The sequence below is a fragment of the Cottoperca gobio genome, chromosome 5, assembly GCF_900634415.1.
Source record: "Cottoperca gobio chromosome 5, fCotGob3.1, whole genome shotgun sequence".
Taxonomy (NCBI): domain Eukaryota; kingdom Metazoa; phylum Chordata; class Actinopteri; order Perciformes; family Bovichtidae; genus Cottoperca; species Cottoperca gobio.
Window position 1 is genome coordinate 24,257,885 of NC_041359.1, and position 27,760 is coordinate 24,285,644.

At 40.9% G+C, this 27,760-nt stretch overlaps 2 protein-coding genes across 3 annotated transcripts; one reads left to right on the forward strand and one right to left on the reverse strand.

The window, feature by feature from the left end:
• Positions 1-9,077: 9,077 nt before the first annotated feature.
• On the forward strand, positions 9,078-13,714 carry nmur3 (neuromedin U receptor 3). The gene is made up of 3 exons (XM_029432064.1): positions 9,078-9,198; positions 10,392-11,318; positions 12,454-13,714. The coding sequence occupies exons 2-3, from the start codon at positions 10,475-10,477 to the stop codon at positions 12,882-12,884; spliced, it is 1,275 nt and encodes a 424-aa protein (XP_029287924.1). The 5' UTR covers positions 9,078-9,198; positions 10,392-10,474; the 3' UTR covers positions 12,885-13,714.
• Positions 13,715-14,724: 1,010 nt separating this feature from the next.
• Positions 14,725-27,439, reverse strand: lactbl1b (lactamase, beta-like 1b). Of its 2 annotated transcripts, XM_029432062.1 has the most exons (7): positions 27,319-27,424; positions 26,704-26,706; positions 25,918-26,024; positions 24,118-24,275; positions 21,688-21,935; positions 20,772-20,877; positions 14,725-15,703 (listed from the first exon to the last, which is right to left on the reverse strand). In XM_029432062.1, the coding sequence occupies exons 1-7, from the start codon at positions 27,422-27,424 to the stop codon at positions 14,725-14,727; spliced, it is 1,707 nt and encodes a 568-aa protein (XP_029287922.1). The 2 variants fall into 2 exon arrangements, with proteins under 2 accessions (XP_029287922.1, XP_029287923.1); XM_029432063.1 differs by lacking the exon at positions 26,704-26,706 and having other exon boundaries at positions 27,319-27,439.
• Between the last annotated feature and the right edge of the window lie 321 nt (positions 27,440-27,760).

Sequence of the window (27,760 nt, forward strand, 5' to 3'; positions counted from 1 at the left end):
CGACATGGACACAATCACGTCGTTATGAAGAATCTCATCACTAATAATTGGTCTCACGCTTTAGTTTCCATCTTTTATTGGACGAGTTCCAGCAGCGGTGGCGTTACTACAAAGTCATAAATTGAAACAAATGGCTTGTGCAGTTCCTGCAGACTGAAGTTGTGGACATTTATGAGGAGTGTCACATTTATTCCCGGCTGATTTAACCCTCACCAATAAACCAGCGTTGTTTATGTCACCTGTAGGCTGGAGGTCATACTGGTTAGTGTTGTATCGACTGATACTCTTCCCATCACGGAAAACTGCTGATTTTACTTCCTTTCATTGTCATAATGTGACTTATTTTGATGATTCACGATATATATAATACTTGATATGAATTCTGCATTTGGAACCAACTGTCTAATACAAATAAAGATGTTTGTGAGCATTTCAAAATATATTAAAAGTGATTAAATGTGCCGCCTTCGCAAATAATCACTCTTTTGTTGAGCTGGTTACAAACTGCATTGGTTCACAAGTATATACCAGTCCATAAAATCACAACAATACAGGAAATATATCATATCAGTTCACATCTGTCAACTCATATACGTTATGCACAAAGTTAATAACACTTTAGGAAGCCCGATCCACACAAACATGGAAGCGACGAATCAGATCCTTTCACACAGGGAAAATAATGTCTTCAGAAACGACACATTTACAGGATGGAGGAACAAAAAGCCTTTGCAGCAACGATCAGTTTCAAGCTGTTTCCAGGCATTACAATAACGTTTCATTGGTTTATACATCGATATTTAAGAAAAAGCTGCAATTATTACCACTTAAAACTGTAATTGACTTTAAAAACGTTTTTATATATTAGTGGTAATCAGAAGTCTGTGTTTAAATGAGCTCACAGGACGATGGGAGTCCGCGCTGACATATTCAGTATCCCAGAAAAATCAGTTCAAACAAATCTATTTCCTATTATATGTGGTTATTATGTCGACCCATAAAAAGACCCGTCAGTCAGAGTCAAGCGGTGTGTCCTGCGTTACCGTGGTTACCGACCACACACACACACACACACACACACACACACACACACACACACACAATCAAATTCCAGCCACACAGACAAAGGTTAATCTGAGATTGTTGGCCTTTTGAAAAAAACAACACGTATATCTGTTTGTGCCTTTGATGTGGAGGTCGAGGCATCATTACGAGCCGCCGGCTGCACCACTCTGCATGAACCTCGCTTCACTCTCATACCATTCAATCACATGCAGAGGGGTTTTTATTGAGGGAATAAAACAGGCTTTATGCCATGTACGTCTGTGCACACACACTTTATTTGGAAAATCCAGATTGTTTCCCTGTAAATCATCATCTGAAAGCAAAGAGCACAGCCCTTTTGATTTATGTCTCTGGAATACATTTCAGACCCTTTTCAAGGACACCTGTGAAAACACTCGAGTAGCAAAACATGTTCGTGTGATAGATATCAAAGAATAGACCTCCTGAGCTTTAATTACGTCATTGTGTTGTATGTGAAACAACAAGTATTTAATGGAACAATTGACAATACAAGTAGGTTACATTTCCTGCTTTAGCATGTTAAATATTATCATTCAAACGTTGAATATCTCTTTGCAAAACCATGAGCTTTAATTTACTGGGAATAAAATCACAGGATTTTCAGCCACAACAACATTAGTGAGGTTTGCCACATGTGTTGGGCGATAAGGCCTGGCTCGCAGTTTCATTTTATCCCAAAGCTTTCGGACGTGGTCGAGGTCAGAGACAAACACCTTCTTATTTGTGAAGCACGTGAAGGCACTGTGATGTTGAAACAGGACAGAGCCTTCTGTAAACCACTTCATGTAACATTTCATTGCATTTACTTATCCATCAGATTTGGAGCATCACCAGACATGTTTGTGTCCAATATTTACTCTCCACTAACTCCTGAGGGAAATGTCTGTGTGTCCACACTCTAGTAGCTAACTGAGTCTGTCTGCTGTTTGGTGCTGAGCAGGTACATGGAGGGATTTTATCCGAGCTTTCCTTATGATGAGAACAGCTGCTGCTGCGGCAGGAAACAAGAGAGATGAGAGCCGTGGGAATGAACCAAAACAGTAGCGGGTCAGAAAACCAAAATAATGAGCCAGCTGAAAGAGGCAGTAAAGATCCCCAGACTAAAAGTACACACACACACTGTGTGTCTTATATTAAATATAAAAAAAATATAAATTTATTTACTAAATTATTAAAAATTAATTAATTAATAAAACAATGCAGGAGAAACACAACAACAAAAGAAAAGAAGAAAGTTGTCCAAGGGAGATAAAAAAAGAAACATTCATCCAAAGTCTAAAGACATTTCCACACACACACACACACACACACACACACACACACACACACACACACACACACACACACACACACACACACACACGTGTCATCACTCTGGAGGTGTGTGCAGTCAATCACAACGTGAACGTACTGTGCCCTCTGTTGGCGACCTCAACGGCAATAACTGTGTTTGTAAAGCTGGAGAACTCCTGCCTCTCCAACACAACACGCTGAAGACGCTTCTTGAAATGAGAAATTGTAGGATTTTCCATTTTCTTTTTGAAAAATGTTGATTCATTTGGTATGAAGTTGAGAGTAAGTGTTGTATTGACCGGCGAAGGATGGATATCTTATCTTTCTGGCATGTTGCTTCTTGCTTTAAAAACGTGTGATTGCAGGTAAACACAGCTCACAGCATACATGACTTCCTCGGCCTCTTGTCCCACCATCAAGAGTGTTGTGATTTTCGAAGGTTGCAAGTTTATGATTGAGACAAATAACAGCTATAGTTCTTCTTGCTGTGAGATTAGCATACACAAATAAAGTGCCGTGTCTCTGTTGACCTCCAGTTTCCCCCTCTTTGTTCGTTGAGTGCTGAGTGTTCTCAGTAATATTACATGGCACAAGCTTTGAACACATCATTCATTTAGAAATATGCGTCATAAAAGCACAGAACTGAAATAAAATCGTTTTTGATAAACTGGATGAGACAGCGTCTCAAGATGAGGTGACAGAGCTGGACCAACCTTAAAGCAAAATCAATAATTCCCCTCAGCTTTATTGAGCTTTACACCTTCATCAACTCAGTGTTTTATTTACGTCAGATTGGTCCATCGCGGGCTTTGTGTCATCAAACACCTGCGAAAACCTGTGTGCACTACCTGCTTATCTATAGCTGATGAACATGGTGCAGCATTAAGCAGCTACATATGTACACGAGATGCTGTCGGAGACGACAAAGATTTAGTTAATATTGTCCAGAAACAAAACTTGTAATGTTGCTCCCTAACGGCAGGTTATGTAAATAAGCAACTGTTTGTTGACAAGGTCAGTGTTCACAGTGTTTGTTTCTGCTGCCCCACAACTGTTGATATTGCACTTTAGTTTTGCATATTTCCATATTCCAAAACGGAAGTTACGATTTTGGGGGCATGCGGCCACAGGGCCGTTACTCAAGCACTTCCATGTCACCTCTTCTCTGTGCTGCCTTCAACTACTTCCTGTTGTCCAACGTATCCAAATAAAGAGTCTCTGTCTTAACTCAGATTTCTAAATGATTTCTTGTTGCAGTATGTTGAGTCGCTTTTATACAATAACTTGCACTTATCCCGGTTTCTCCTTTCCTACCCTCCTCTATGGTCATGAAGGCTGGGTCATGACCGAAAGAACGAGATCGCAGGTACAAGCGGCCGAAATGTGTTTTCTCAGACGGGTGGCGTCTCCCTTAGAGATAGGGTGAGAAGCTCAGCCATCAGGAGAGACTCGGAGTAGAGCCGCTGCTCCTTTGCGTTGAAAGGAGCCAGTTGAGGTGGTTCATCTAGTAAGGATGCCACCTGGGCGCCTCCCTAGGGAGGTGTTCCAGGCACGTCCAGCTGGGAGGAGACCCCGGGCAAGACCCAGGACTCGGAGGAGAGATTATATCTCCTCACTGGGAACGCCTCAGGATCCCCCAGTCGGAGCTGGAGGATGTGGACGGAGAAGGGACGTGTGGGGTTCCTTACTGGAGCTGCTGCCCCCGCGACCCGACCCCGGATAAGCGGTAGACGATGGATGGATTGCACTTATTCTCTTTTTATAGTAAGAAAAGTATTTATCTTCAGACTCTCCTGATAAACGGAGATTTGTTCGACAGAATGAGTTGAAACTTGTGAATTCAGCACACAAGTTGAGTCTCTGCAGCGAGTCTCGCATGGACAAATGTCCATTATTATTTGATTGTCTACCCAAATACAATCAGTATACTTTTCTTCTAAATGGTATATTAGTTTCCAGCTGAAATTTTAAAGATTACACAACAAAAAGCAGAAACTCAGCATTACGATGCTTCCCTCTCCATTAAGTCGGATAGCATTACTCCTAATTGTCCTTAATTTATGTAAATTAACAGGAGAAATAAACAATTTAGAGCCATAGCAAAACAGCAGGTGGTGTTAGTAGATAATACAAAAAAAGACATAGACTGGCACTTTAAGAATACAAGCTGTGGATATGAAGGGCGTTATATATTCATCACACAGTATGAGGAAAGCCACACCAGCACTGAATACAAATAAGAAGCACAACTTCCTGCATATGACTTAAAAAAGAAGGGATAGTGTTTGAGGTGGGAATGGATTTGAAGTAAGTAGGTCATTGGAGGATAAATACACAGCCTGGATAATTATACACAAAGAAATACAGTAGTTAAAACAGGACACCAAAATGGTGACAGTGCATGTAAACCTTTTGCTGTCAAAGAGGACCAAAGATCCAAGGCTGCATCAGTCGAGGGTTCAATGTCTGTTGAGACAAAAGATGAGGACGAAACCTCGTTTTGTTTTGCTGTGACATAACTTGCGTTGCTTTATTGTGATCGGTGAGATACTACTGTGCTCATGCTACATTTCAAAAACACAAACAAGGTGTGAAATTTTCTTTTCCACAGTTTTGGATCCGTCTAATAAGATCTCCCGGACATGTGATCGACATTTCTCATCATCACACATGGAGGACGTCTCCAGGCCGTAGTATCTGTGCACAAAACTCCACCAGACAGATGGGTTCATGAAGAATTAATTAGTTACGAAACATCAGGAGTTCCAGTTTTATTAGGTTTATTTGCAGCTACGTTACAGATAAGCTTGTTTAATATCTTTACAATTAGATGCTAAAAGGCACACAGTATTTTGCAGTGTCATTAAATGGTTGCTTAAGTATGATTTTTGATACTACGCAACTCTGGGAAACTTATTTTGATGAACAGTCGCTAAAAGTTCTGCTTGTCAAGCTTTTATAGGCTCAATAATGTATCAATAAAAAACAAAACACTCACAGATACAAGGTCTTCTTGTTTATCGCTGTTGAGCGTTTGTTTCTATTGTCAAGCTTTTAAACATCCCCATGTACTTCCAATTGATTCTACCAGAGGACACACAACTCCGTCTCCGCTGAAGTATTCCTCAGCATTTTGAGATAAAGTTTTTTGGAGCAGCCCTCATAAAATATTATGCGTTTTCTATATTTAGGCCTTTGATTTGAATTATTTAGTCGAAGTATCCCTTCGCACATCTGATGGGCTTTCACAATGATGCAGCTGAAGCAGATATGTTCTGTCCTTGCAGTCAGACGCGTGTGTCGAGTACCAGCTGGGCAAAGCAACCGACAGCACTGAGGCTTCAAACTGCAGGAGCTGCACAAGCTTCAGGCGTACTGCAATGTCAACGTTTAAAGTTTTTCAAAGTCTGTCTAAAAATAATAGTCAGGTGCCCACATGAACACTGAAACAGGTTTTACTTCCTGTAATAATTCCCCCTATGCTGGCCATTAACAACTCTCTAACTAATGTGTTTCCTAATGTGTTTCCAGTAATGGAGGAGAAAAATACCTTCTTTATGTTTCCCAGTAAAGATGTATAGGTCTTATGGGTTGCTATTGCAACGGCGGTGCATGAATATTCAGCGGCCAGTAGCTCCCATAAACTTTGCTACATTTAGGACATTTATGGCTCACCACCATCGGAAAAGGCAGAACGAAGATTAGATTAAGAGCAGCGGATCTTGAGACAATCACCGCCCACAGAATCTTTTGACTAACCAGCTAGACAGCTAAGCTTACCCAGCTAGGACCCGAGGCTATTACACTACACAGCCTGCTACTGGCACATGTCTGGGTCGCTGGAAAATAAAATGGATGATCTAAGACCCACATCGTCACAGAGACCTGGCTGCATCACAACATCCCGGATCAAGCTGTTACACTTGATGGATGGACTGATGCCGCTCTCACCTTCAGGCTACTGGGAAGCTTTTTTCCTCAGACTGTGAGACTTCTGAACTCGTCCTCCACCAAAAATAGTTTTTCTGCCTTTTTACATTTTTATTATGTAGCGCAATAGGACTTTAACTGCATGTTGTTGCACAACCCTGTGTTGTACAGTGACTATAAATGATCCTTGTATCCTTAACCCTTTGATGCACAACATGGGTCCAAATAGACCCGAGTGAGATATTTCAAGTATTCATTAAATATCTTGTTTTTGATGACCACAAATCATTATTTTAATCTTAATTTATGAACTAAAATAGTTTTTGTATCACTACATCAGGTTTACACACACGGGTCTAAAATGACCCGTGTGTGTAAAGTGTGATAACAATGAAACAAAGACATAATATAATAATAATGTTGTTAAAAATAATATTTATAGCAGTGGTTTGGACCAAACAACACATTCAATATTTAAAATCTTTATTTGTCACACTCACACATAACATACATCATACAGCCGATAACACTGTGAGATATTGAACTGTTAGTGTAACTGTAGTGTAACTGTGGTGTAACTGTAGTGCAGGGGTGTCAAACATGTGGCCCGGGGGCCAAAACCGGCCCGCCAGAGGGTCCGATCCGGCCCGCGGGATGACTTTGCAAAGTAAAAATTAGTTGTTTTGATCATAAAGTAAAATACTGTTCCAGATACCTGTGACAAAATGTTTTGTGCCTTTGTAGATACACTGTGATCTGTAAGTTGTAACGCACATGTGTAAATGATAAAATGAGGCATAATATTGTTGAAATTGCACCTTTTGTTTCTTAAGAAATTTCAGGTGGTTCATAATGTTTTGTAAAAAGATTAAGTTTGAACATTTTCAGAATGTCTTTGTACTTTTTGCACTAAAACGAAGGGAAACATTTGGAGTTGTCGTTATTTATAGATTATTTACTGGTCCGGCCCACTTGAGATCAAATTGTGCTGTATGTGGCCCCTGAACTAAAATGAGTTTGACACCCCTGCTGTAGTGTAACTGTTAGTGTAACTGTAGTGTAACTGTGGTGTAACTGTGGTGTAACTGTAGTGTAACTGTTAGTGTAACTGTTAGTGTAACTGTGGTGTAACTGTTAGTGTAACTGTAGTGTAACTGTTAGTGTAACTGTTAGTGTAACTGTAGTGTAACTGTGGTGTAACTGTTAGTGTAACTGTAGTGTAACTGTTAGTGTAACTGTTAGTGTAACTGTGGTGTAACTGTTAGTGTAACTGTTAGTGTAACTGTGGTGTAACTGTTAGTGTAACTGTAGTGTAACTGTAGTGTAACTGTTAGTGTAACTGTGGTGTAACTGTGGTGTAACTGTTAGTGTAACTGTAGTGTAACTGTAGTGTAACTGTTAGTGTAACTGTGGTGTAACTGTTAGTGTAACTGTAGTGTAACTGTGGTGTAACTGTGGTGTAACTGTAGTGTAACTGTTAGTGTAACTGTTAGTGTAACTGTAGTGTAACTGTTAGTGTAACTGTTAGTGTAACTGTGGTGTAACTGTGGTGTAACTGTAGTGTAACTGTTAGTGTAACTGTAGTAAACTGTGGTGTAACTGTGGTGTAACTGTAGTGTAACTGTTAGTGTAACTGTAGTAAACTGTGGTGTAACTGTTAGTGTAACTGTAGTAAACTGTGGTGAATGTATAAATGAATGAAGAAAAGAAAAGAAAACTGATTAAATAAAAACATTTGGGAACAGCGCAAACTGCCATCTCAGTGCACACATGCCTCACAGATGTCCCATGTTTGTGCTCCTTCACGGGGCTGTTTGTCAGCCATGCAGATCTTCCTCTGTGACAAAGTGACACACAAAGATTTCAAATATTAAATGTGTCGTTTGGTCCAAACCACTGCTATAATAATTATTCTTAACATTATTATTATATTAGCGGTTTTAGAACAATTATTATTTCCATCATTACAGACGCTGATGCTCCCCTCCAGACGCTACACATTACACTAACATGACATCTGTCTCTGTGCACTACATTAGCACTCCATGGGCACTTAAAGGATTAAGGGATGAGATGTACTTGGGTAGATAGTGAGGGTGAATCACTTTATTTTATAAAAAAAAAAAAAAAACCTGGCCCTCTGCAGAGTTATTAATGTGTTCTTACTTAGACAATAAATAAAATACCCTCCCTGCAAGATCCCTCAAAATAATATATTTATGGCAAACACACCATTTTTAAATAAACACACTATTTATTGCCCCAGAATGAGTATAAGAAAAGTAGTCCCCCGTCCTTTCCAAAAAAATAGAGACTACCCTGCATGAAGGACATTTTTAAATCACATAGCCAACATTTGCTTTTCTGACGGTCCCTAATATTGTTTTTTACAGTCCCTAATGATTCCTCGGTACACAATAGTGTGATGATGACTCAAGTCACAATACTGTTACTTACAATATTCCTGTAGATTTTAATCAACTGCAACATTGTAGATCATGTTTATTATTTTCCATTCATGCACATCTTCTTTGTCAAACGTCATTGGACGACAAAGCTTCTGCGTGCAGTCTGTGATTCATACCTTCCGAACCATATAGGCTAAACAAATGAAACCGTCGCAGATCTGACCCCCCCTCCCCATCCCCTCCCCTCCCTCTGTGAATCTCTTTGCGTCTCTCTCCTCTTCTGTACATTTCACCAGTTTAATCTCTGTCTGAAGGGGGGGGGGGGGATGTTGGCTGCAGCACAGTTTCCATCCTCCGCCTGTCCGCAACCACAAGCGCATCAAACAACTTTTGCATTCGCTATTTTCTTTCTTTCCCTCCTCATTTCCAAACATGATCAAAGCGCGTTACAAGAAGCAGGTCGCAGACCAGCAGCGTCAAGGTGAGCTGTCTTTCTATTGTCAATATACTAAACTAAAGTTATAGACTGCTAGTGTGTGACCAAGTATTTATATTATTGTTTATTAGTATTATTTATTTGCTTTTTGACGGATGCTTCTAAGTATTTGACAAAGTATAGATAAATCAAATCGTCATTAAATGTCACTGTTCTGACTGGTTATAAATATCTAAAGAAATATTAGAAGAACATTATGTTTAGGTTAACTCCAACAATGCAGCTCACAGATATTAGTCACATAATCTTGTATTTGCAGGGTGTTGCTTGACATACGGGGACATAATTAATCTTCCAGAAGAAGTCATTAGCATCTATTAATTCAGTGTATGTAATGCAAAATCTACTGTCACCGGTTGATGAGAAGGATTTGAATCATAGTGTTGGACTAAAAGCAATAATCCTCAACACACAGGGGGATCTTCTTCATCCACGGCCAATAAAAACGTGAGGTAATTTAAACAAAATTACGTTGAATATCTTTATTACTGCAGTTTGTCTGGAGTGACTGTAAGTGCTGTGAGGTGTGCGGATTTTAGCTCAGACAATAGTATTGATTTAAATATAAAAGTGAATGTGTAATGATAATTATAATAACAATTAAGTCGTTTTTAACAAAAGTATAATTGACCCATCCTGCAAAATAAATGCATTCAAAGTGTCTTTTGATAAATGAATAATGCATTTCCTTGTGAGGTAGTCCTGATATCATCAGTTTAATATGTCATTAATAAGCCTTTAAAGTGTTTGGCTCCTATTCCCGCTGGTGCTGATCCGAAAAAATGAAGCAATTAGTCGATTAATCATTAAGTAGATGGACAGAAATGATTAATCGGGGACTATATTAATACTTGCCATGCATTTCATAGACTTATGAAAATAATGATGGGCAGATTAATCAAGAATCTAAATAATTGTTAGTTGCAGTACCTGTGATATGTGATTTATTTCAGAAAATATCCTTCACTTTAAGCGTGCCAGGGTTAAATATTAACAGCCTTTAGCTCTCAAGCTCTGGGCATAAGGGAGTCACTGGTTTTAAAAATGTGATGAAAGAAAGAGGAAAAATAACTGTTAAACTGAAGCTTAACCCCGAGAGGAATCACAGAGTCGTAAGTCAAATGGAATCCTCTTCTAATAACAATTATTGTTTCATATCTTTATTTCTATTTTTATAGCAGGTCCCCAGTGTTAGACAAACACAGAGAACGGCGCAGGATGTGTTGACATCCTCGTTGTTCCTCCAGTGTTCCTCTCGGAAATGGAGTTCTCTTTGCAAGGCTCCGCTTCAAACGTATCCAAACTGCTCCACGACACCAGCATGCCACTAAATGCCACTGGGAATTACACTAACGACCAATTCACTGAAGTCAACCTCGTTGAAATCCTGGGCCCAAAACGATCTCCCTTCTTCCTCCCTGTGAGCAGTGTTTACCTTCTCATCTTCCTCACTGGCTTGTCTGGGAATCTGCTCACATGTGCAGTGATAGCAAAGCACAAGAAGATGCGAAACCCCACCAACCTCTACCTGGTGAGCCTGGCTGTGTCGGACCTCCTCATGCTGTTGTTCGGGATGCCTCTGGAGATCTACGACCTGTGGCAGAACTACCCGTTCCCCTTTGGCGAGGGCGGCTGCTACTTCAAGACCTTCCTCTTCGAGACGGTCTGCTTCGCCTCGATCCTCAACGTCACAGCTTTGAGCGTGGAGAGGTACATTGCTGTGGTGCACCCGCTCAAAACACGATACCTGTCGACTAACCGGCACGCCAAGCGGGTCATCACCATCGTGTGGGTGGTGTCCATGATCTGTGCAGTCCCCAACACCTCCCTGCATGGCATCTTCTCCCTGCCAGAGAGAATGGAGGAGTCGGCCATATGCACTGTGCTGAAGCCACTGTGGATCTATAACATGGTCATGCAGATCACCACTGTGTGCTTCTTTTTTGTTCCCATGATGGTGATCAGTGTGCTGTACCTGGTGATGGGGCTTCATTTGTGCAGAGAAAGTCGGCAGCCCAGTGGGGACCTGGGAAGGAACTCCAGCAGCAACATTCCAAGGAAGATCAGTGTGAACGGGCGCAGGAGACAGATCAACAAGATGCTCTGTGAGTCATTTTCTCTCTTCAGGAAAACATGTTCATGTACTACTGTTAAAGACTGTTTACTGTTTATTTGACAGCAGATCCCCTGTCGTCTGTGCTATCAATGCCAAGACATGTTCCTAAAGACAAAGCACGTGTGTAAGATTCGCTGGAACCGACAGAACTGAACCTAAAAGCACGACACAGAGGCAGGCAGAATACAATATAGTTCAGTTTACTCAGTAATCCAGGCAGGGTCAAATATCGGTAAATCAGTCCAAAGGGCAAAAAAATCCAGGCAGAAGAATCGGAGTCCAGAAACAGGCAGGCAGGGTCAAAACGGGCAGGTCAGGAAAACTAAACAGGTAAACTAGACGATCGCTGGAGAGCTTGGCAGGAAAACACAAGACAATCTTCAGGGAACAAGTGGGAGAGACCTGGTAGATATCCTCTGAGAGAACTAATGAGCGAATGAGAAGCAGGTGAGGAGATGGGGCTGTGGAAACCAGGCGAGGGGAATAAGTTGATTGCAGGCAGTGAGGATGAACCAGGATCTGAAATGATGAGAGAATTACTGACAAGGTAAAACCCAATAAAAACAAAGTAATAGTGGGTGGAACGCGTGACAACGTGAGGAAAGCAAAGAACAAATAATGCCAGAGGATTGTCAATTCTTATTGATTATTTGTATTCCGGAGGGAGTCCCTAAGCTTGGGGCTTGATTTGGTTTCATGTAGTCTATCTACTTCACTGTGAGGCCCTTTTTACTCCAAATTCATAGATAATTAATTTCTTCTCTGTATGAGGAGTTTCATTCCAGACGGATATATCCATCCATCATCATGAATTCCAGTGGGAATCATGCCAACAACTTGGTATAACCCTATGTTATTCGATCAATTCAGAGCAATAATTGTATTTGCACGTGAGAAATGGCAGGTAAAACTACCATAAACAGGGTGTTGTAGTAAATCTGGATCCCCACTAGTGTCCATCATGTGGCTCTTTTAGCACACCCCCCTTGTATTTCCTCTCAGTTCATTTATTAAATGAATAAAGTATAGAGAGCATTAACAAAGAAAATTGTTTAACCTGCAACAACAACATATAAAAAACACATTTTTAAAACAGCTTCCTTCTCTCTGGATTGATCCTCTAGCAATCGTGGTGGCGGTGTTCGGAGTCTGCTGGGCGCCCTTCCACATCGAGAGGCTCCTCTGGAGTTCCATCAGCCAGTGGACCGATTTGATGCACAACATTTATCAGTATGTCCACATCCTGTCGGGCGTCTTCTTTTACCTCAGCTCTGCAGTCAACCCCATCATCTACAGTCTGCTCTCCACACGGTTCAGGGAATGTTTACAAGAGCTCGTTTGCTCCCGCACGGAGGACAACAGCTCTGTCAGAGACTCGCCGCCATTACCTAAGATCTTACTGGAACCCTCTGTTTCAAGTGCCAGAGCTCAGGCTGAGGGGAAGGACTCCAACGCTTTCATCCATTTGCTGTCTACTGACATGACACTGAGCATGGACACTACAATCCTCACGTGTGCATGTAAAGAGACGAACTGCAAGACCTCTGTGTTCTAACTGAGACTCACAAGCAATAGAGAAACTAGTTGGATATTTTGGGAAATTTGCATATTATATCAGTATAACATTTTCCAAGTTCTAATCATGTGTCCTTGTGTTAATTAGTCATTTATCCGTTGTAACATGCTAAATATATGTAAAACAATTTTTTTATTTAATGCATATCACTCTTGTAACTAAATAGCTTATTCTGTTTCACTCCAAAAAGTCACATTACTGAAGCTGGAGACGCTCTAACTTCTGTTTCCTTTAAAAATGACAAGTTGGGATTTGACGGGACCAAGAAAGATGTTTTTGGGTTTTGTATGCATTAAACAAAGAGATATAACGTGTTAATTAGTGAGATTTAAAGGTGCTGAAAAGTGTCTAGCTGTTTTCCGTCTTTATGCTAAGCTAAGCTAAACGTATGCTCGCTCCAGTGAAATTCGTCTTCTCGTCTATCTCTTTGCGAGTGAATGAACGTATTTACGTATTACTTATGTAAAATTGCTCCTTTAAACTTATAACATGTTGTTAAAGAGCTTGTACGTGAACTTTGATTTTTCTTTCTGTTTGTTTGTTACCGTAGATAATATTGTTCAACAGTGCCTGCATAACTCACCTGCTGTCTTATTCGGGTAACTGCTGTATGCCTTAGAAATCCACAGGGAAAGTGGGACAATCAAGTCCGTGAGCTTTTCCTGATCCTGTTTCGTCTCTTGTTGCACGGCCAACATTGTGTACATGATTTTCTTGATTGGTCAGCTCTTATTCACTGTGATTGCAAAGTAAAAGTAAAAAAGGTATTGTGCAATGCCTGGTTAAAAATCAATAAATGTTGAAGGTGTCCATATGCAGCTATTTTTCTGAAGCTATCTTTATGTTTGATTACATTGATTGACATTGAATGCAGAAATATTTATTCATCATCATGATTGCATTGTGAGATTGGTGCTTGTCCATATATACTGTTTATGCCATTTCCATCATATTTTCCGACACGCAATCTAATATAAAAGGTAAAACATCAGCCTTGGCTTTATGAAGGTTATTTTTGTACCTTCATTTTCCTGTTGTAGTCAGAGCAGTTTAGTATTCATATCAGTGTTACAGGTCGGAAGTCGAGACAAATTGGAGACCATTACAGATTAAACGTAAAGTGTCACACAGACAACCAAAAGCCTATCTGTCTTTAATCACCTCTTATTGGGGAGCCAAAATATTTAGCATCTCCATGCATGATTCTTGACATTACATCAGCAGTACCCGTGACAACATCAGCATTTAAATAAAAGTGATGCATGAATGTAAAAATGTCCTGATCCTACCTGCCACAAGCATAGTTCATAGTAACACAAAGTAATGAAATATTCCCCCTCCCCTACTACGGAAGATGAATATGTATGAGCTGATTGAGGTTAGGGTTTGTGGAATTGTAATAAGGGGTCAAAAAATGAAAATGAAATATTCATGTAAATGACCACAACAGGTGATTGTTGTGAGCCATGAAAACACAAAGACAGAAATGACCAAGACAATGTAACAGTGGTTTAAATTAAGGCAGGAAAAAACACATGCACTCATCACCATAATGTGGATGTTCATTTGGGATCCATAATGAAGGACAGTCATATATCATTCAGCGGAGAAAGTGATTCATTTTCCGTGCAAGACATTATTTATATTGCCTTCCCGCTCTGCGCTTTCTGTATATCAAGAGCGCAATCCGACTGTATTGTTGACCGCCAAAATGACCTCAACTTCTCCAGTTGGTCTCTGAATATTCACAGCCGCCTTTTAGTCCCTTACATGTCCCGAGGACACACCAGTTGTCTTTAGGTCGCAGCATCACTGCAATTCAGCTCGAAAAGGATGGTCTGCGGGCTATTCTTACCACATTGTACGTGTTAAGTCCTGGTGCATCAAAACCAGGGGACAAACCGCGCTTGTCAAATGTGTAGAAGTTAAATAATTGGCCATCTTGGGCTTCCAGGGACACTGAGGCTGTGCCGACTTGTAAAACACAAGGGTATTCTTTTTCAAAAACTACTCTGAACACGCGGTCAACCAGGTAGTTGAGCTGTATTGTTCTGTACTTCTCTGGGATCAGCTCCTCAATCTGAGGCCCAAACTGTTGCATTATTAGAACTCCGTCTGGCCCAACTTTTATCTCGTAGAAGGTGATGTTGCTGTATGTGAAAAAGCCGATGTAAGGTTCTGGGTTTGGCGGGGGATAGAGGATCTTCTTAGCCTGCCTGAAGGCTCTTTCTATGGCTGGTATGATGTGGGTGTAGGCCTTGGTGACCAAGTCCTGCTTCTGAGATCGGCTGCCAGCCATTAGCACCACCAGACCGAGCTTCAGTCTGGGCACCAGGGAGAAGGTGGCAGAGTAGCCATCCAGATCTCCATCTTTACGCACCATCTCGTAGCCCATGAGCTCATTCACCTCCCACGGCGTTCCAGTACGGTTGGCAAAGTAGTCCTTATCGCACCTGAAGAGCGGGGTCAGCATGATCTTCAATGAGTCTGGCTCCAGCATCTTGCGGTGATAAGCGCCCAGCAGCACCATGGCGAGCTTGGCCAAGTCTGCAGCCGTGGAGAACATCTGACCTGAAGGCCGGTACCAGCCTAGGTCGTATAGCGGGGCTGGCTTTCCGTTGGAGTACACTCCCACAGCCATCTGGCCCCCGAGCCCTGGGGTGATGTCGAAGCCAGTGTCCTCCATCCCCAGCCGGTCCAGGATATTGTCTGCGATCCAGCGCTGGTAGTCAACGGCAGCCACTCGCTCAGCCATCACATGAGCCAACAACGAGAAGGCAAGGTTGCTGTAGTGACATCTGGAAGGAAGCAAGGGAAAGAGATGGAGAGAATTATAAAATATGGTTGTTGATGTATAATATAAGAGAAATAAACTATTTGACAACCATCTTGAAGAAATAGTTCAGTATTTTGGGAATTATACTTAGTAGCGTTCTTGTTAAATGAGAAGGTTGATAAGCTATAGACAGCAACCACTCAACTTATCTTAGCATAAAGCTCTGTCGGCTTTACGGTAAGCGCACCATTTCCGGTTGTTAATGTTTCTGTGTTGCTGGTAGCATACTTTGGCAGCTCCAGCTTGACTCAATTAATGTTGTTATATTCTTGATCACATTAGCTAATTACCTGTCATCTATCTAAACCTATACTTATACTTCCTAAGCACTTACAACTCTCTCCTTATCCTCCTTCTCTTAGCGACTCTCGTTAAATCCTCAATTCTTTACACTCCTTTCGGCTCTGCTAACGTTAGCTGCTGTAGCTCGGCAGCTAGCGATGGCATCTTCCTCTTCCTGTTATGCTCTCTCCTGCTCGGTGTGTTTCATGTTTAGCTATTGCTCTGTCTCCTTTAGTGATAATGGTACGTGTATTAAATGTAGTTTATACGCAGGGTTGGAGGCGAGTTTTAGAGGGATAGGTGAGCGGCTCCGCACCATGGTTAGTCAGCGGTTAGCAACTGTAGCTGTTAGCAAGCCCCCTGTAGCTGGTGCGTGCCGACCAGTGGTATCTCCTGTTAGCTGTCCTCCGGCGGGGCCCGAGCAGCCGGGAGACTGGGTGACTGGGTGACTGACCAAAAGAAGTGTTATGAGAAGCCTCACCACCAACCGCTTGCTGTTTCTAACAGGTTCTCCCCACTCAGTGACGCACCAGCTCATACCTGTCAACCCTCCCGTTTTTCCCGGGATTATCCTGTATTTTTTACTTCTAACCCGTTTTTCTCCCGTTTAAATATTTTCCCGTAATTATCCCATATTTTTAACCTTTCAAAAAAGTGTTCTCCGGTAGAGCAGGTGGCAGTATTATGTTTAACTTTAGCGGAAAAACGTTATCTGTCAGTAAACACACAGAAGAAGAAAACAGGAACAATAACACAGAATGTGAAGACGAAAGCATATGGATGAGAGTCACTGCTGTGACTAAATTTAAGGAAGTGATTCCATCAGTACTTAATTCTATACCAGGACTCAATATCAATATAACGGAGGACTCCAATGCTAACTTTAGTCCCTCCCAAATGAATCATCTTGTTGATAGCGCTGCAGCCTCACTGCGAATAACACTCGACTCTGTCGCTCCTCTAAAGAAGAAGATCATAAAACAGAAAAAGAAAGCTCCATGGCTTAATTTACAAATCCGCAAACTAAAACAAAAGTCGAGAAATCTTGAAAGTAAATGGCGTTCCACTAAACTGGAAGAATCTCGTTTAGTCTGGTTAGATCATCTTAAAACGTATAAGAAGGCTCTCCGTAATGCAGAGCAGCTTATTACTCTTCCTTAATAGAAGAAAATAAGAACAACCCCAGGTTTCTTTTCAGCACTGTAGCCAGGCTGACAGAGAGCCACAGCTCTACAGAGCCTTCTGTTCCTATATCTCTCAGTAGTGACGACTTTATGAGTTTCTTTAACCGATAAAATTATAATTATTAGAGACAAAATTAATCTCCTCCTGACCTCAATTGGTAATGACTTAACTTCAACCTCCGGAATTTCAAAAACATCTGTAACTCCTGAAATATATCTAGACTGTTTTACGCCAATCAACCTTAACCAACGAACTTCAACAATCTCATCGTCTAAGCCATCAACCTGTCTTTTAGACCCGATTCCAACTAAACTGTTTAAAGAAGTTTTACCCTTAATTAACACCTCGTTATTAAATATGATCAACCTGTCTCTATTATCTGGCTACGTACCAAAACCACTTCTTAAAAAGATATCTAGCCTTCCCTTTCTCGCTAAGATCCGTGAGAAAGCAGTCGCAAAACAGTTGTGTGATCTTTTACATAATAATAGTTTATTTGAGGTTTTTCAATCTGGATTTAGAGTTCATCATAGCACAGAGACGGCACTGGTGAAAGTGACCAATGACCTTCTATTGGCATCAGACAAAGGACTTGTCTCTGTTCTTGTCTTGTTAGACCTCAGTGCTGCTTTCGACACTGTTGATCATGACATTCTACTACAGAGACTGGAACATTGTGTTGGCATAAGAGGAACCGCACTAAGCTGGTTCAAGTCCTATTTATCTGAGCGATCTCAATTTGTACTTGTTAACGATAAATCCTCCATGACAGCCAAAGTCAGTCTTGGAGTTCCGCATTGTTCTGTACTTGGACCGATTCTATTCACCTTATATATGCTTCCTTTGGGCAATATTATAAGGAACCACTCTATAAACTTTCATTGTTATGCGGATGATACCAAATTATATCTAACATTTAACCCGACGAAACCAATCAATTGGCTAAACTTCAAGCATGCCTTAAGGACATAAAAACTTGGATGTCTAGCAACTTTTTGATGTTAAACACAGACAAAAATTGAAGTTATTATACTTGGCCCTAAACGCCTCCGAAACGCATTTTCTAATGACATAGAAGCTCTGGATGGTATTAACTTGGCCTCCAGCACCACTGTAAGGAATCTTGGCGTCATCTTTGATCAGGATCTGTCTTTTAACTCCCACATAAAACAAATCTCAAGGACTGCCTTCTTTTATCTACGTAACATTGCAAACATAAGACACATCCTGTCTCAAAATGATGCAGAAAAACTAGTCCATGCATTTGTTACTTCAAGGCTGGATTACTGCAACTCATTGTTATCAGGTTGTCCCAAAAAGTCGCTTAAGACTCTTCAGTTGATCCAAAATGCAGCAGCACGTGTATTGACAAGAACAAGGAAACGGGATCATATTACTCCTGTATTAGCTGCTCTGCACTGGCTCCCGGTAAAATACAGAATAGAAATTCAAAATCCTTTTCCTGACTTACAAATCAATTAATGGTCAGGCTCCAGCATATCTTAAAGATCTCATAGTACCTTATAAACCAACTAGAGCAGGGGTGTCCAAACTTTTTTCACTGAGGGCCACACACAGAAAAATATATGAAGGGCTGGGCCACTCACTCGAGGTGAGGTATATTGCCTTAAAAAAAAAAAATCAAATGCAGGTAGATTATGCTTGATAATTGAATATGAGTTTGAGATACGAAGGACATCACAGAGATGCTGTCGGTCATTTTAGTTCTCAACCTGCTTTTGTTAACAGAGAAAAGGTTTGCTCACATATATGGCGTCTCATCAGAGGAAACTTTTCCAAGCTCCAAGATTTGATTTGTCAATAGCTAAAAAAAATTGACCCAAACGCAGGAGACTATAGGGAAAAGAAACTTGAAGATATATAACTTTTATTTAAGGTTTGTGCAGGTAAGGCCTAACTCAGGGGTGGGGAACCTTTTTCATGTCATTTTTACAACATCCTTCGAGGGCCACAAACTAGGCACACTGGCCTTTTACTTCCTCAAAGAAATAATAGTTTGTCCATTTCTCCTGAAAAGTGCGACATTCTGCATCCACCTTTCTCTTCTTTACACTCGCCACGCTGCGTTCACTGATGTCAATGACAGTCTCGTTTAATATTGAAGTTTTTTGACATGACGTGACCACGTGATGACACGTTCCGCTTGTGTTGTGTTCAAGGACCCTGATCCTGAAAAACAGTCAATCGCCCATCTATTGCTGTCTAGATTTTCATTTATTTTTTCTAGTTTATTTGCGTGTATTTATGAATTACCTCGAGGGCCGGATCAAATGGTCTCGCGGGCCACATACAGCCCGGAGGCCGGAGGTTCCCCACCCCTGGCCTAACTGATAGACGTGTGTAGAGGTATCAGGTTAGCATTTGCGTCTCACCACCCCCTGAGCAAGATCAACAAAGTGAAATCTCAGAGTGGATTGGTTCTGGAGAACAGCTCCAGATAACTTTGCATCAGTAACTGTTAGTTCTTTAATAGTTTTCAGCATCTGACATCCCTTTCTCCGTTTCCTTCCAAGCGAACGCGATGCTGTCAGGTAGTGCAAGGTCCAGCTGACAGGGAGGAGTCGGCACTGTGGTGCGAAGACATCGGCCCGTGAGGAGCTGAGCCAGGCTGTACATGCCTGAACCAATAAGAAGCCACCAATTAAGTAAAGGTTTGTATAGGTGTTGGATTTGGGCTTTTCTTTTTTGCTGTCTGCCTTTAAACGCCACAGAACGGACATTCATCTTCTGTGCACCGATGGCTTCAATCCTCAGTGTGTTTTGCTGCTTTTTAAAATCCTCTGACTGTCTTGCCATGCCAATGGATTTTTCTAGGTCTAGATATTTCTTTCCTTAGCAAGTATTCTGAGAGCTGTTTGTCAACGAGTTCTACTACAATCCTGTCCCTGTCGCCATGCAACGTCCCATAATAGTGCTCAGCTAATACATACAGGGAAGTCACAAATGCATCCACAGTATTATGTGCTTTTTGTTTGCGCAAAATCAAATGCGCGGATGTGTTATTGTGCTATTATGCTAGCTCCAACTCTGCTCATCATTGCTGTTACTCATTGAACTTGCTCACTGATCTCTCCTACTGTTAGCTTAGCAGGGCTAAACACGTTACACGTTAATGATGCATTGCATATTCCAACCTGATTCCTATTATCCATCATACCTAAGGCTTCCAGCTGTCAACAGCCAAACATATTATAAAGACAATATGTACCAACATGCTAATAACAAATACCACAGAGATGGGCAAAGGAGGGAAAGGCAGCAGAGGAGCACAATTGGAAAACACAGCAAACAGAAGACAAAGTCTACAACTCAGACCAGTCTGAGCGACAAGTCTGACGGCATCAGTCTGGACACAGAGCCAAACTGTGACAAAAATATATAACCAGCGAGGTTAGCGATCACTGCCTCTGGCAAAAAAAAAGCAAAATGAAGCCCCTCCCTGGTCAAACTCATACATTTTTCATATAATATCCTACCCCAGTCTGCACTATAAAAATTTACATTTTGAAATACTGAAATCAATGCAGCAAAACAAATCTTACTTGGTGCCTGGGTCTGCGACGAGGACATCATCTTGCATCAGATTTATTGCAGTTTGTGTTTTTCCTTTCCAAAGCAGACTTGTGGCCCGGAGTCTCCTGGGTAGGCCTGGATCAGCCCATGACAGAAAATATAGTAAGTAATTATGTGTCTTCTTTTTCTCCATCTCTTCACATTTAATTTCAATCTGATGGTTATGTATCCTCATGATTGTGTGCACTTTTTGTAAGTCGCTTTGGACAAAAGCGTCAGTTAAATGAACTGTAATGTAATGTACTGGAAGGGGGAGAGAGAGTGGATGGCTTGTGGCAAAGGGCCACGGGTTGGATCGCACCCACGGCCACTAATGTAGAGAATCAATATTTAAAGATTTATGGTCGTCTTGCCACAGGCGTTTCTCTCATATTTCAAGGTAATTAATTATCCAGAGAGAAGTACTACAAATTGAAAAACTTCTTCAGATTAGCAAGTGACTGTTTATGTATTACAATAGCAACTCTGTAGGGATACAGAAAAGACTCTATAATGATAAGTATCTGAACAAATCAGAAGGTAAATGTCGATTGGCTCATAGATTATTTGCCTGATTGTTTCAGCTTTAAAATCAAAATCAATCAAAAATAAATAACTTTAATCTTTAATGCTCGAAATGAGATGTTTACATTTAACAAGCATATTGATATAGAAACCTCTTCTTCTTCTTCCTCTTTTATTAAACTGTTTGTTTTCATTCCACCCTTAAGTTTCAATAGGTCAGCTCCTGTGAGTTCAGACGTGTCCATATCCAACATGCTTTTTCACACCAGACTAACTAAGGCCTAAGGGACGCACTGTATATGATTAGATCTCAAAGCCTTGGATTATATGACAGAGGCTGGCTCTCTTAAACTGTTGCTCTGTAGAGTCCTCTGTATTTACCTGAGAGCTGGCTGGCCATCCTGCGCAGGGTGACAGAGGAGGAGCGTATCTGAACCTCCCCACTGTCCAGGAATATCAGGCCATCTGTCACGTATTTCAGCTCAGAGTCTCGCGTCTTTCCCAGAGGATTTTTGATGGTGAAGTTCTCCACATATTTCTCCAGAGGGTCATCCAGGGAACCAATCTTCCCGTCCTCCCACAATTTGTATAACATCAAAGTCGGGAAGATTTTGGATAGGCTTGCAATTCTGAAAGATAGATAACGTTTTTTTAATCTGAGTGTTTCTATGTTGACACACTGTTGCACAGTTTTATGCAAACTCTGTGAAAATGCAAAGAGTATGGGTGTTACTACAACATCAATAAGGAAGTTGTTAGGCCTAATAGGCCTAACTAGGAAAACACGAGAACTTAAATGGAGGATAAACTATAAGCAATTTATAAGAGTCTCAATAGGTTTAAACCTAACAGTACAATACTTGCACGACTTGTTTTTCGTTTTTAAAGCTTTTAAAGGATGTAAATGCATAAAGAACTATGATCCTCATTACAGGTATTTTAGTTTAGGTCAAAAAAACAATGTCAAATTGATATTAATTATAAAAAATGGGAAATGCAAACTAATTCTGAGTGCACCCAGGCGGTTTTCTTTGTAATTGAATCATGACAGTATGCAGCGCCTTTATTTCAAAGACGGGTGTTCATGATGAAAGCTCATAGACGTAACGTCGACTGCGTTCACATCACTGAAAAGAATTGCAAAAATGTTTAGTTATTGAAAAATGACTTAAATGGAGTATCAGCACTTTCAGGAGCAGTGGAAAATTAATCAGAGCACTTGCAGCACATCTGAAAGAACTCGATATGATTTTCACGTAACTACCTTTTCACCTTTTGTTAAAGATAAATGTGTGCAGGAAGTGCCAGAGACACTTGTAATGAGTGACAGTTTGGTTCGGCTGTAGGCTGTACATTATGTGTGTACATATGTTCAAATACCTTATGCAACTTTCTTTACAACAATTTAACGAGGCATTTGTTTGTATTTGTATTTAAAATGTATTTGTGTGGGACTGCTGGGAATTGTAACAATTATATGGCATCTTGTAAAGGGGCATTACACCAATCCTACATCCAAGTACTACTGTATCATAAAATCTGAGAGAATAACCCCTCATCATCACGTCTGGGTTCTTTTTCCTTTACAGAAAGTGTGCTGTAGAGACTTGATAAGTGGAGTTTAAGATGTGAGCTTTTAGCAGGGACTTTTCTTTCTTTGACTCTTGCACAGTGTTCCAGACTTTTCTGGTGTGAAAGTAAACAAGAGCTACTACATCCTCACGGATGACTTTGTCCATTGAATATTCTCCTCTGGCAGCCAGGGTCAAAAACAAGATTCCCCTAGAGTTATCTATCTCTAAACATTAACACATCAGTGACTCCGTTTGTCACGTTTTAACATTCTAACATTTAACAGACAGACTTATTCCTTCTGACACTAGAAAACCACCTAACCTTTCTGTACACTGTACACAATGTGCTTTACATCAAACAAATACAGCAGACATGTACAATAATACACTTATATGCTGTAAAATAATAAAATCATAGACAGGCAGCAGTACACATGTTCTGCTTAAATGTCCCTTTTAAAGGCTGCAAAGTCCTTCAGAGCTCCCAGTCTCCTTTTTGTCCTTGGAAAGGTTTTTTTTTACGACGCTTTCCTTATGTGCGCTTTAACACACTCTCTGCGATTACCTTAACCTTTCTAGAGTAATCATCAGACATCCAGGGGCAACATGATCCCCGTCATTCTGCAACATCAATTACACATCAGTCCTGTCAGCTGCTGTGCAGAAGTGTACTGGCTGAAGAATATTTATATCCAAAGCTTACGTGCCCATTACATCAACGTCATGTCATATTGCTCATCCTACAAAGAAAACACATTTTCTCCTCTGCAGCACAGGAAGCAATATGTGTTTTATGTTTCAGACTCAACAAACGAACCATAAAACAAACTGTTGATGACACTGAGGTGGAGAAGTGACTTTGAGGAGTTAACACTCAACACTAAAAAAACTAAAACTGAATTTTCATCCTGGCTGGCAATCAGGAGGCAGGAAACTGCTTTTAAGCCGGTGGGAAATGGAGCACTATCACATTACTTTACAGGTTTGTAATTTCCGAGAAAGTTAAGTGGACATTATATGTAATGTAGTACGAACTACAGAGGAATGGAGCTATTTGAGACGCTTCATTTAAAAACAATTCCATCAGGAAAGAGCCTTCAGTGCTGTTCTCCGCTCTTCTTTCAATTCAAGTAGCGAGTCTGGCGTGATCTCGTGATATCGCAAGGCCAGCTGCCACTCATGATTATGTAAAATCTTGGCAGCTGCCCTCGTGTTGAAGATTTCATGTAGTGCTCACCTGTATATTGTGTACTCATTGGGGGGTCCTGAGAGAGGGTCACTGCTATTCCTTTTTCCAAAGTTGCCGGTCCACAGAACAGTGTCATTTAAGATCACGATGGCCGACAGCGAGGGAAGGCTGATGGGGTTGACGGTCTGCCGAAGCAAAACGTCCACCTGGAAGAGAAAGAGCGGGAAAGTGAGGAGTTTATTCTGTAAATGTATCCAGTTGAGTACTTAGTACATTTCTTTAGGCTAGCTGTTTCCCCCTGCTTCTATTATTTATGCTAAGCTAAGCTAACCGTTAGCTGCTGGCTGCAGCTTCATATACATAAACGAGAGTGGTATTGATCTTCTCACGAAACTCTTGTCGGGAAAGCAAATAAATACATTTTACAACATGTATATGCACTTTTCCTTTAACATGGCATGCAACAAAACATTTTAATTAAAGGTGTAATAACCTAAATACGTTTCGGGGCCTGCAGAAGGTTACACCAAAATCATGAACTCACACTGGGTGTCAATCAACATGGAGTGTGCAGTTCTTAATTACTGCTACGAAGTGAGTGCATGAACAGGAAGCTTTTTAACGTCAGTGGCTTTTATCACAAATGGGAATATTGAATTTAAGTGAGACATCGAACATTTTTCCTTTCCTCTATATGAAACAATAATACAATATTAACCACCACCTGCCCATCAACAGATCTGTCATTATGTTCACTTCCCTCCAAACAGAAGTAGTTAAGTCTGCAGACATGTTTTAACACACAGTTTCTGCTTTACAGTGGAGCTGCTGCGAAAAACAAAAGGAACATAGTCACAGTTATTACAACGGTTTGATGATGATGATGATGATGTCTGTACATTTATTTGCTTCTCTTACTTTTTACTGCACTACATTATATGTATCTGTAAGCTATAGCTACTTGTTTCTCTAAACACCTGTACTGTACAGTCCAAGATTAAACCAGCTTTCCATCCTTGTGGCTCCTCACAATAAATCAGTAGGGAGTCTGAGTCCTTTGTCACGTTTCAGATGAGTTGTTTGCTCATCCATCAGAGAACCGGTCCCATCAAACTTCTCAGATGATTTCATTTGAATAATCGCTCTGATGCCCGGAGAGAGAAATGCATTCAATATTTCACAAAAAGGTAAAGATTGGAGGACATGAATACAATGAATGCACATTTTGTGTAGCAGAACCAGATTTATCTCGGGGCCTACTTTTATTCTTTGTTCCTCGTGCTTTTACTTTGACACACAGAAGGTGCCTTATTAACGGCAACAAGTGAAACCCCAGAGCATTTACTTTGATGTCCCACAATATTAGTTTCACGAGCACATAATGTAAATTATATCTCTATTGGACAAATCAGTGCCGTTTAGTTTTGAAGTGAAATCTGCAGGTAAAATAGAATTATTCTTCAAAACTAATTGAAAGTTTTCAGTTTGTCTTTAAGTGTTTGGTTGCAGAGACGAAAGAAGCTTCTCAGTACAACTGCAAACTGAACTTTAACTGTTAGAACTGAATCTGAAGCGATGTCCTAATGTGCACACAGAACTCTTTATTCTGAGATTCTCTTACGCTAAGGTTGTGAATATATTTCATTGCATGAGGTTAATCAACTGGGAACACTACTGCTCCCCTCGGTGTCTCATCCACTATATCGTTAATCTCCTTCTGTCAACTGCAGCAGCATTTGGTGTGAAGGAATATCGCGGTCAGCCTGTACATTTCTTCAGACTTCAGTGGGCATGATAGAAAAACCACCTCAGTTTTTAACTCTGCGCGTAATGAATGACCTCTCTCACCTTTTCCAGCGCCTCTTTCAGACTGGGGATGGGATGCTCCAGCTGGAGAGGCTCGGGGAAGCGAGGACACATCATCTCCGATGCGGCATTGCGACCCATCCTGTCATCTAGGCCGTGGGTGGGAAATGAGAAAATTGAAAGAGAGAAGTAAGAGCAAATGAAGAACAGGGGGGGGGGGGGGGGACAGGCTTTTGTAATTCCCACTTGATGTTTGATAGAAAAATGTACCGGCGGAACGAAGGCCAGCGTAATGCCGAATAATTGGTTGGCTTGAGGCCTCATTAGTTATCGCCGCTTCATGATATAACCTGCTGCTCTAAAGAGATGCCGCCTGGTCCCAGTGTGCATTCTGAGTTAACAATAGTATATTTCAATATGTTGCATTGTGGCTTCAGGCCTCCATTTGTGTTTTCATTCTAAAGGACCGCTATATATAAAGACGTTTCAGTGTACATCAGAAAATACGAATCGGAGCCTGTGGAGATGTGCTTTTTCCATTACTAATATTACTTAATGCTACGTACTCATATACAGTCATATAGAGATTATAAACATGGAGTGTTTTGGAGAATAAAGTATTTTTGCTTTGTGAAATGACACTAAAGAGCCTGATGAGGAGATATGAATAACATATTTACACCAAACGTATGCACTGAAGCACCACTACATGACACACTCTGGAGCAGTGTTGGACCTTATTAACATTTCACATGTTTCACTTTGACCCTAAACCTTCTTTCAATTTGAAAAACAACTTCTGTGAAATTAGAACAAGCTTTAATTGACCGACTGAGATCTTGAACTTGTAATGACTGTGTTGCAGTTATACACACTCCCAACTGTGGGCTGATACTTTAGCGAGCTAACGCTTTATCTTGTAAAGATTTATATCTCCTTAATCATGAGAGAATGATCTATTGATTAACAAACGCAGTAACTGAGGGATGTGGGTTGTGATGATTCAGCGTTGAATGAAACACATCATGGTATTAGAAGTCACAAGTTCAAGGTTTCACAGACAGACACAGTTTTTCTTCTACCCAAATAAGAACTTGTGAATTAGATGCTGATGACGAATTAGAAACAGAATTAAAATACTTTCTCGCTTTCAAGTTTCAAGAGAGGTCAAGTCTTCACGTCTCAGATACATAAAAGCTCACTATTACTTTTACATACATACACTGTTTGCACTGAATACACAGGTGGTCTAAAAAACTTGGAATAAATATAATACAGCGCCTCAAAAGGTCATTGACGTATAAAGATGAGCTGAGATAAAGGTTGCTCAGCTTCAAGACATTCTTCTCGTGACAGCAACAATATTTGAGCCCTTTTTGTCTGAAGAAAAAACACGTCACACGATGTAATCCACCACCTGTTACTAACAGTCTTGGGTCTCACCTGGCAGGAGTTTTGGCAGCTGATATTGCCAGAAGAAGCATCCTGTCATCACCAGGGACAAAACGAGGAAGAACACCAAACCCAGCTGGGTCCATTTCACCTTCATCTTGTTGGTTTTAGTGAGTCCTTCGAATTTAACGATAGCAGGAGCGGGAGCAGGAGCAGGAGCAGCCACAGGAGGTGTCTTGAATACAGGGAGACAGGGAGACAGGGACACAAACACACACATCAGAAAAAAGGTTATCACTACGGAGTCTCTAAACCACATTCTCCATCATGCTATCTGTTGGTTGTAGAAGAAGTTAGAAATCCCTGTAACCTTGTTCCCTGCCAACCAGTTATCCCTGTTTGCACTTAGCGGTACTCACCACCTGATGCTTCACAGGCCAGAGCAGGAAGGACTGGATTACCAGTGACACAGAAATCTTCTTTATCACATAAT